The sequence below is a fragment of the Syngnathus floridae genome, chromosome 7, assembly GCF_059516105.1.
Source record: "Syngnathus floridae isolate MCC-2025c chromosome 7, RoL_Sflo_1.0, whole genome shotgun sequence".
NCBI lineage: Eukaryota > Metazoa > Chordata > Actinopteri > Syngnathiformes > Syngnathidae > Syngnathus > Syngnathus floridae.
In genome coordinates, this window is record NC_142419.1 from 11,680,944 (window position 1) to 11,691,630 (window position 10,687).

General features: G+C 42.6%; 2 protein-coding genes across 2 annotated transcripts; one reads left to right on the top strand and one right to left on the bottom strand.

Annotated features, from left to right (window-relative positions):
- The first annotated feature begins 57 nt into the window (after positions 1-57).
- Positions 58-7,771, top strand: gemin4 (gem (nuclear organelle) associated protein 4). The gene is made up of 6 exons (XM_088380361.1): positions 58-291; positions 802-2,778; positions 3,397-3,556; positions 3,974-4,244; positions 4,333-5,025; positions 5,263-7,771. The coding sequence occupies exons 1-6, from the start codon at positions 276-278 to the stop codon at positions 5,470-5,472; spliced, it is 3,327 nt and encodes a 1,108-aa protein (XP_088236487.1). The 5' UTR covers positions 58-275; the 3' UTR covers positions 5,473-7,771.
- LOC148395248 (TLC domain-containing protein 3A-like) lies at positions 5,685-7,820 on the bottom strand. Its single transcript, XM_088380367.1, has 5 exons — positions 7,596-7,820; positions 6,995-7,078; positions 6,702-6,918; positions 6,519-6,614; positions 5,685-6,424 (listed from the first exon to the last, which is right to left on the bottom strand). Exons 1-5 carry the CDS (start codon positions 7,715-7,717, stop codon positions 6,167-6,169), a joined length of 777 nt encoding a protein of 258 aa, XP_088236493.1. The 5' UTR covers positions 7,718-7,820; the 3' UTR covers positions 5,685-6,166.
- Positions 7,821-10,687: the final 2,867 nt, after the last annotated feature.

Consider the following 10,687-nt stretch of genomic DNA (forward strand, 5'->3'; position numbering starts at 1 on the left):
CGGGTTGTCTTTGGTGTCATACTCATAAAAGCCGTAGGGTAGCGCTGTAGGTAACCAGCAGCACCTGGAATCGTCTCTTATATGGCCTCGTTGACCAGAGACAGCGGAAGTGTCGTTTTTCTCGCACGCTTGAATTGTGATTTTTAACGATATGCATATATGTCATGATGTACAGATACTGTTTGTATGTTGCTGAATCAAGGAACTACATTTGAGTTGTGACACATTTAGGCTCCAAATTAATATATTGACTGGAGCTATTTTTAACATCCTACATGATCATGGATCAAGGTAAAGTTGACTCAAAGATCACCAATAGCTTTATCAACCCTCTTAAGTTGATGTACAAATGACTGTGTTAAAAAATACTGGTAAAGGTAGACATACGGATTCAAATCCTGCACTCTAAAATGGACTATTATGTATGGTACTTGTATCAATGCAAACTGCACTTTCTACTTTAATATTGTTGAAATTACTAACATTTATGTTTTTCGTTGACAATGACTGGTGTCACAATTTAGTGGCATTTATTGTTTCAGTTTTGCACGAAGAACACACCGAATCTCTTTTTTTTTATATATGAATTTATGCAAATTAAGCTCACACTGCAAAATCAATAATTTTCTAGCAAATACGCACTCCAGATATAACAGAAATCCAAATCCTTTCTTTTAATACTCTAGGCCTCTGTGCGAAAGATCTGTCTTTAAAAGATTAGGAGTTCATGTTAAAATTGAGTATGATTGGAGTACTGATGCCTGAATTCGTGTCTTCTTTTTTTTTACTTTCATTCTTCAGACTGGGCCATTCTTCAGGGATCTTTCCTCCTGGCTGACAAATTGTGTCTTCCTTCATCCCTGAGCTCCCTTCAGAAATGTGACTGGCAAAAGGTGGGCAATCCAGTCCTGGCCGCCGTGGGGGAAATCTGTGGCGAGGGAAATCATCTCAAAAGCAAGGCTGCCTCCTGGAGGAAAAAGTTAGTTTGTGTCGTGTGGTTGAAGTTTCTGAGCAAGGAGCATGGTGAAGACATTGAGGAGGCATGGAGGGAGAGCCCCTTCTTCCCTCTACAGAACCCCCTCCCAGAGGTCAACTACACTGTTCTGGTAGAACTGCTCAAATCCTTGTCAGCTGCAGACACATTTGCTCATTTTCTGCTGTGTCTTCCACGGCATCAGCTGTGTTCTGAGCTGGAACAGTTCTCTGAACATATGAAGAGCAACCCTGTGGGTGAAGATGATGTCCACTTCTTTCTTGAGTTGTGGTGGCAACTGTGGAAAAGCAGAGAAGATCAGTTGGCTGACGGACAGGATAGTATTGAAGTGTTGTTTGCTCGCCGAGTTGCTCATCTTACTTCTCAACCTGCTAGTTTGACTCATCACACTGCCAAGAGGATGAAACTGGACTCAACAGCGTCACCAAACAACACTGACGTCCTAGACATTCTCCTTCACATGCTAACAGATATGAAAGATGCCATATCTAAACCAGAGCACTGCTCTCATGCGCTCTCCAATTGTCTTGATTCTCTTTACACGACTTTCCTCACGAATCAGTCAGTCATCCTTCCAATCAAAGATAAACTGGTCTTCCTGTCCAAAGCCATGAGCATCAGAGAGAAGAACAATGACAAGTTGACTTCAGAGCTTTTACAGGAGGCACAGCGAGACCTCAGAGCATCTTATATCCCATCTAAATTTCAGCCAAGCAGATTAAGCCTTTTTGAAGCCCTCAAGAGTGTGTCAGAGCTCACCCAGTTCTGGCAAAACCATGACTTGCTGAAAGCTTGTTGCAGCTCTCCTGCCAGCTACGCAGCTTTCAAACTCCAGCAAAGTGTCCACAGAATGCTTGTGGGTCTAGAAGAAGCTGACATGACAGGAGAAGAAGAGGTTGAGAAGAATAAACTCAGAGGATTGCTGGCATCACTAACTTTCCCCATTATTGAGACTTCCTCTGAGGTTAGTATGAGAGTTGCCATGACCATCATCAGTCATCGTCTGGAGGACTACCACGACGTCACAGTGTTGTTTGCCAGTGAGACCAGCTGGCTGGCCTGTGATGAGCAGCAATGGCTGGAGTGCCTTGAAAAGAACCAAACAGCCTTCCAGCAGTGCGACACACTCATTCAACTGGCTTCCACCCTCTCGAGTCAACTCCAAAGTGAGAACTTTGGAGTAAGCTGGAGCAAGAGGCTGCTTAAAGTTGTCACGGCCGTGTTCACTGCGCTCTCCTTGGAAGACAAGAATAAAGCTTTGGCAGCCATTCTGAAATCATCCAGCAAGGGTTTCTTTGGAACCTCAGGCGGCTCCGCTCTGATTGCCAGCTTTGAACGGGAGCTCAACATGGCTTTCAACTGCATCATCCAGGGAGGAGGCGGAGCTTCAAAGACAGAGGGCAACCTCAGCACAGCCGTGTCATTAGTGGCCAGGGTGGCCTTTCAGAACCCCGAGGCAACATTGAGATCCTGCTGCCAATCTGCTATCTTCAATAAAGGGGCCTTCTCCCTCGTGAGTAAGATCTTGAAGCAGTTGCCCGGCCTTGGAGGTTTGACGCAATGCAAAGAGGAAAGCGAAGGGAGAAATCCCACACATCTACTCTGCAGGTGCCTGCAGGAAGTAACAAGTGCCAGGTCACTCTCAGAGAATGAAAAGGAACAGTTCCACAAGTTTGTGGCTCTGTTAATGGTGCCGATAGCTACAGGTGAAGGCGAAAAAGAGACCCTTCTGTCACCTCAGGAGCTTGTCAACGTCTTCGTCTTGCCCAATTTAGCTTGCTCAGGTGAGTCACGCCTTTGGGTGAGTGATGGGGAAATATGTCAAAATATGCCAACCACACTTGAAATAGACAAGATTCCAATACTGACTCTTTAGGACTGTGAGGCACATGTGCTAACCGGTACTCCACCATGCTGCTGAGAATACAGGTGTCAAACTCAAGGCCGGTCATAAGATTTCATTTGGCCCGCCAAAGTAAATCATGGGTCTACTTCATAGTTCTAGCTAAAAGTACAACAATTGGAAATTGTCATCATTTTAATAATGTTGGTATAATTTGTAAGTATTTATTTCTTTTGACAACCAAACAATTTTTTAAGATAAATTGACTTGCTTCTGACTTCAATAATTCATTCTAATGTAAATTTGTTATATGGTGCGACAATACTATTTTGTCACATATGTCTCGCTAACACAACTGGCTAAGAGTCTCTTGACACGTTCTTATCATGCTAGTTAATTGATACCCTTTCAACAACAACAATGTGAGCTAACTAATTTTAGCATCATTTTGGATTTATATGTATGTATATTATGTACGGCTAAGAGTTACTAAAGTGTCAAGTTTTTGGTTGCAGCTCCCATTTAGTGTAAAAATTTCCTCTGCTTATATTCCCTCTAGGCAATGGCTCTGTTGATTTAAAACTCAGCCTTCAACTTCTCCACGCTGCCTTGTGTGTGGATACACAGGAAGTAGCCTCTTGCTCAGCCCACTGGGTGTTGGAATGCTCACCCTTTCCTTTGCTTTTCATCCTGGCTCAGCTGCAGAACCAGGCCCTCAGGTTGTCTCAAAAACTGCAGTTTCAGTTGATTATATTTTCATTCCGTACAATGTTGAGGTGCCTCGAACCTCTTATGGCGTCTTTAGTAAGGCAAGGACCACGTAAGAGTACTGTAATTCATTTAAACGTTTGACAGAAAAAAAACAGGGTAAAGTAATACACACACAGACACACGTCTTTTGGTCCCATGAAAAGTATGATAATATATGAAAGGTGATATTTTCAAATTGTTATTGGCGATAAAAAAAATGTTTTTTTCTTATGTCAAATGCGTAATGAATGAAAATGTATGTACCAGTATGTGTTGGTATTGCATTGAAAGATTGAAAATAATTGTTGCTGGACTGTCACAATTCAGTGATTGTGAAATTACAAGCCGTTGACCTTGTCTTATTCCTGACGTATGTCTTTCGCAAGGTGTTGGGAGCAACCACTTGGGAGCGCTGTCCACCGTTGGTCCATGGAAACCAGCGAGCTACTGACCTCGGTGCTGATTACACTGGCACAGGTGGTTGGCGCCCAGGTGGAAGCTACCCCAAGTCGCTGGTCCAGAGCTCTGTTCTGGCTCCACGATAAAATGAAAGGACTGGACTGGACGGTTTACTTCTACCTAAAACCCGTGTGGGGTGTGCATTTCAAAAATGAAGTTCCCTCCTCTCTGTTGGCTGTTTGTGATCTTCCTGAACAGGTGGGAGATTGTCTTTTTTTATTTTTAGACGTGTCATGATGATATGTTAAGGTGAGCTTCATCGCATGTGTTCTTCCATCATCTTTAGGAGTGGTCGGCTCTGAACCTGCCCCAGTACGGACACGGCACCGGTCTTTTGGCATGGATGGAGTGCTGCGCATTGTCAGATTCCCTTCAGTCCACCATGTTGTCTTGTCTGGATCTGGACCAGCGCCGGTCGGAACACGTCAGCATGTTCAGTAAGGGCCTGCTGGTGGCGCTGACCCAGACCATGCCCTGGTGCTCCGTTCCCCAATGGAGCAGATTACTTGGCACCTTGAAAGAGCTGATCACCTCAGGTCGCCTCCATGTGCCCTTCTCACTGGAGTACGTGGAATTCCTGCCTCTCCTGGATTTGAGGCAGTTTTCCTATGAACTCTGCCTTTCGGTCCTTATGCTTCGAGTACTACAGCTGCTCTGTGGATCCAGCTGTTCTCATTGGCTATCAGCAGACGGCTGGGCTCACGTGGCTAGATTATATGCACACACGATGAGGGAGGTGATGAACTCGCTAAAAGCCAAATTAGCCCTACCCGCATCCGGCGCTCTGACAGGCTCGACTCAAGTACATGCTGCACAACTCAAAGTCTCAGAAGTATCCTGTACCCCGGTCAAAACTCCTAAAATGCCCCGAGACTCTTTGGAAGATTTAAGTGAAAGTGCACAGACTCTTGAGCAAGTGCCCAGTCAGGAAGTCCTTTTCGTTCTCAGTCAGATCTTCTGTCATGTTCAACACATCCAGGTAAGAAGTGTTAATGTCTATCTTTATAAGATACTGCCAGGAACATTCTAATATATGAGAATTATAATTCAGTAATCAACTATAGAGAGTGAAAAAACAAATAGGCGAGCTTTTCAGCAGATTACAGAAAATCAGCAAAATTGAGAATGCCAAACCGTTCTTTACTGCAGTGATTTGATTTTCTTGTTTTTAACTAGTGGATTGTCCACTAGTCATTGATTGTTTTCATTTTGTAAGGTGATGATGCCAGGAGGTCAGAGTGAACCTCTCTTCCTGTCCAGCCTGGAGATCCTCAGTCATTACCAGGCCATCGCAGGCGCTTTCCCCGAGAGCAGCAGCCCACTTGAGAATGAGAATATCAAGCACTTCTTCAACACCATCACAGACAACCTGGAGAACCAGGAGATGAAGTCTGTTCTACAGCAGAAGATAGCTCAACTCGGGTGACATTGCCTTTTTTTTTTGCTCACATGGAATGGCTTATTTTTCTATAGTGCTACTTATACACACATTCGTGTGGGGATTTTTTTTTTTATTTGGGGTGAATTAAGAGCAAATTAGTCACCTTTTTGCATGTCATTTGTTGGTATGCCCATTTGTTTCAAAAGAAAGTCTAAAAAAAAGTATGATAAAAAAATACAAAGGTCACATGAAAGGAATTCCATCACCATTGCACGCAGTTTTATTTAAATGCAACAATTCCACAGCCATTGAGCCAAGGCACCCATTGTAGAAATCCCACACACTACCCATAGAACATGGCACAAAAACAAAATGACATGCTTTTGTCTATTTTCTTACAGTTCACCTCTGTGAAATTTTGGCTTCTCTAATTGGAGACAAAGCTCGTTAGGAAGCCACACCTTATTCTGTTGAATAGATGCCAAAAGGTAGATACACCAGTTTATTGTACCAGCTGCCAGCATTTCAAGTCCCTGCAAATTCAGAGATTTGTTTCTCAAAACATATAGTTTATTAATGCCTGAAAATACAATATAATTAATTATTTTAACTATTTAAAGCCCTGTGATGAATGACTAAAGTGTATGTTAAGGACACGTGGGTACATTTGTTTCACTCTAAAGCCCCAATGCATCCCTGAATTTTTACTGGTATTTGAAAGCAGATGCTCTGATTTGGGTTAGTCTTTCTTATGTCGGAACACTCGCTGGGCTTTCTTGAGCTGGAGGTAAAACCAGTACAACTGAGGCAAAAGGACGGCCACATTGCCGACGTTACAGTGCCAAGGCAGGTGAGAAGGCACTTTGTGCAGTGGGATGCCAAAATCATGTCCGTACTTCCAGTACATGTAGGGGAAGATCATGATCCGACAAAGGATGAACGTGATGAGGACTAAGATGCTGTTGAGTTTGTGCAGCCTGCTGTTCTCGAGGCCCACCTGGAAATAAGACGGGAGGGGTTTATGTGAACAACCTGCCAAATCAATTTTTTTGTTTGATGTGCTGTAACAAGCCCTAATGATGTCAGTGTACCTGGACGATGATCTTCGAAATGGCGACAAAAGCAACACTGAGTTCCGTGATGAATAAGCATCCGATGAAGAAATCACCCAGACCTCTCCTGTAGAACTGAAAAACAAAGTTTTTTAAATCTGAATATGGTAAAAGTGGCATGAGTGTTCAAAACCAACACGTTTGAGTACACAAAATTCTTACCATGGCAATGGGGAGCAAAATACCAAGCACTGCCAGGTGATGAAGCACCGTCAACCAATATTGGGAGGCAAAAGCCTTCAGGGTCATCAGCGAGTGCTTGTTGTACTTGCTGTTCCCTCTGAGCCTGTGCGTATGGAAGTGGCTCATGTACGAGGCATAGAGGTCGATGGCTGAATAGGGATATCCAAACGCGATAAACCCGTTCAGCGCCCAGTGACTGCGGATGGCCAGAGGAATTTGTAAGCATGAGTTAAAGGTCACATTGGTACTGTAAAGTCACATTTCGACCTTACCTGTCTGTCATGATATGTTTGCATGATGTCACGGTGATGACTCCTGAGGCAGTAGCCAAGGAAGCGTGGATAGCATCAAGGAGCCTGAAAACAGCAGCAATGCACTGTTTTAAAGTTTATTTCCTGAACAATCCATAATATACAAATCAGTAGCAAGCAACTTTTAAATGGCAAAGTCTGCAAATTTGAGGGGGGGGCAAACAAAAATCCTGGCGCTGATCACCATGCATGTTTTTGTAATAAGTATTATGAGTTACTTTTTACTATTTTATGCTTCGTTCTCGTTGTGCCAATTTAACGCAACAGTACCATACATAATTATTTAGTCGTTAAGTACGTACATTTCTGTGTAAGTTAACCCAGTACTTTACTTGTCAGTATGTCTGCCAGCTATTAGTTTATGAATAATCACAATAGCTCACCTAACTGGTAAGGGAGCACCCTTTGCTTGGACATGTTTGCCTCAAGAAAAGTCAGTTGCAGACTAACACGAGCAGACGTCATGCATTAAATCGAACTAAGGCCCATATTTTTTCTCGTGTGTGTAATTCACTGGCGCAAGACCATTTTAAATGCGTTAAGGTGACACGAATGAACTGACCTTTCGCTGACTATCAAAACATCCGCGTCGGTCCAGCGAGGGAAAGTCCACCTGAACACTTTTCTGAAGCCAAAGTAAAGTCCAGCAAATGTCAAAGTTCCAAAACCCAACGTTTTAAGCATAATGATCGGTAGCGTCGCCCTCACAACACAATCATGTGAAAAACGTAGCAAAAACTACGCACTACGCACTACTCGCACATAAGTGTTGGCTTGTAAGCGAACGATTCGTTCAAAGGAACGATTTATTTTTCTGTGAACGAGAGTGAACGAATCACTTCCTAAAGTGATTCGTTCTTTTTTCAGTTCATGTGACTTCAACCAGTAGGTGTCGGTAATGCGCATTGAAGCTGATGCCACCTCGCCGTAAAACAAAACGAAGAAGAAAATGACGTAACTTCCTGTTCATGAATAAGTCGTGAATTGCATTTCCTGTTCATCAACTAAACGGTTCTGTGAGTGAACTAGTCAGCGAGTGAGAAATTTGCATTTCCAGTTCATCGCGAAAACCGATCAGTGAGGGAACCAATCCTGACTTTCCCGTTCGCGAACGAGTCAATGTGTGAACTGCCTTCCTTCCCGTGCATCAACGGATCAGTCAGTGAACGTGTTGCGTCTCCCTCCTGGCGTGAACTATGTAAGCCAGAATGTCGATTTACGATTTGCCAAGGAAAGAAAGAACCACTCACTGAAGCACCACTTCTTCTATGCGCGTGTTCTCCAAGCTAACGGCTAACTTTATTGCATGAAGGGGATGCGCCGTTATGCAACAACGGGGAGATTATGCTTCTCTTTGGGTCATCTTGATTTTATAACACTTATTGTAGTTTTTAAATAACGTGTATGCATATATACGCCTAAATATTGTTATCCAATATATCTACTGCAATTTCACATTGGATTGCTGGTTCGAAATTTACTTTTAATATTATTATTTTTAATAAACATTTATGTTAAAACTTGTCCGGTGTTTTATTCCTTGTTTTTATATTCGCCAATTAAAACATAAAAATCAGACATTTGGTTAACTGCTTTATATGACAATATGTGTATGTATATCTACTGGAATTTCACATTAGATTGCTGGTTTGAAATTTACTTTTATTATTTTAATAAACATTAAAAACCTGTTAAAACTTGTCTGGTGTTTTATTCCTTTTTTTTATTTTTTGGGGCATGAAAACAAAAATTTAACATTTGGTTAACTGCTTTATATGACAATATGTATATGTGTTTTACATTGTGTAATATGTGTTGGTGTCCCCCAAAATAAAGAGCAAGTAGTCAAATACACATTCTTGACACATACAAAAAAATGCATAATGTTATTAGGTGCACCTGAAAATGGTGGTGTACCTAATGTAGTGTCCGTGTGATGTCACAGATCAACCAGCCAATCAGGAGGTGGGGGTGAGGGCGGGTGTGGCACTTTTCACTTTCGTTTCAGCTTTGGCCATGATTTTTTCCCTAATGAACTGGCCTGTTTTTAGGTACGCTTGAAAATGGCAGCGTACCTAAAGGAGCGTCCGTGTGACGTCACAGATCAAACAGCCAATCAGAAAGTGGGGGTGAGGGCGGGTGTGGCACTTTTCACTTAAACCAGGGGTCCCTCCAGTCCTCGAAGGGCCGCGTTCCAACATGTTTTCCAAGTGACCCTCGTTAAGCGCACCTGCGTGAAAAGTTTTAGCTCCTGCAGAACGTGAAAGGAGCTAAAACTTTTCACGCAGGTGCGCTTAACGAGGCCATGATATTTCCCTAATAAAGTGACCTGTTATTAGGTACACTTGAAGATGGCGGTGTACCTAATGGAGTGTCCGTGTGATTCCCTCGTTAAGTGCAGGTGCGTGAAAACTTTTAGCTCCTTTTGAACGTGAAAGAAGCTAAAACTTTTCACGCACCTGTGCTTAACGAGGGTCACTTGGAAAACATGTTGGAATGCGGCCCCGAGGACTAGAGCTTGATACCTGTGACCTTTGACCATGATATTTCCCTAATAAAGTGGCCTGTTATTAGGTACACTTGAAAATGGCGGTGTACCTAATGGAGTGTCCGCATGATTCCCTCGTTAAGTGCAGGTGCGTGAAAACTTTTAGCTCCTTTTGAACGTGAAAGAAGCTAAAACTTTTCACGCACCTGCGCTTAACGAGGGTCACTTGGAAAACATGTTGGAATGCGGCCCCGAGGACTAGAGCTTGATACCTGTGACCTTTGAACATGATATTTCCCTAATAAAGTGGCCTGTTATTAGGTACACTTGAAAATGGCGGTGTACCTAATGGAGTGTCCGTGTGATTCCCTCGTTAAGTGCAGGTGCGTGAAAACTTTTAGCTCCTTTTGAACGTGAAAGAAGCTAAAACTTTTCACGCACCTGCGCTTAACGAGGGTCACTTGGAAAACATGTTGGAACGCGGCCCTTCGAGGACTGGAGGTCGGCACCCCTGGTTTAAGTGAAAAGTGCCACACCAGCCCTCACCCCCATTTTCTGATTGGCTGTTTGATCTGTGACGTCACACGGACACTCGTTTAGGTACGCCGCCATTTTCAAGCGTACCTAAAAACAGGTCAGTTCATTAGGGAAAAATCATGGCCAAAGCTGAAATGAAAGTGAAAAGTGCCACACCCGCCCTCACCCCCACCTCCTGATTGGCTGGTTGATCTGTGACATCACACGGACACTACATTAGGTACACCAGCATTTTCAGGTGTACCTAATAACATTATGCATTTTTTTGTATGTGTCAAGAATGTGTATTTGACTACTTGCTCTTTATTTTGGGGGACACCAACACATATTACACAACGTAAAACATAAACATATTGTCATATAAAGCAGTTAACCAAATGTCAAATTTTTGTTTTCATGCCTAAAAAAATAAAAACAAGGAATAAAACACCAGACAAGATTTAACAGGTTTTTAATGTTTATTAAAATAATAATAATAAAAGTAAATTTCAGACCAGCAATCTAATGTGAAATTGCAGCAGATATACATACACATATTGTCATATAAAGCAGTTAACCAAATGTCTGATTTTTATGTTTTAATTGGCGAATATAAAAACAAGGAATAAAACACCAGACAAGTTTTAACA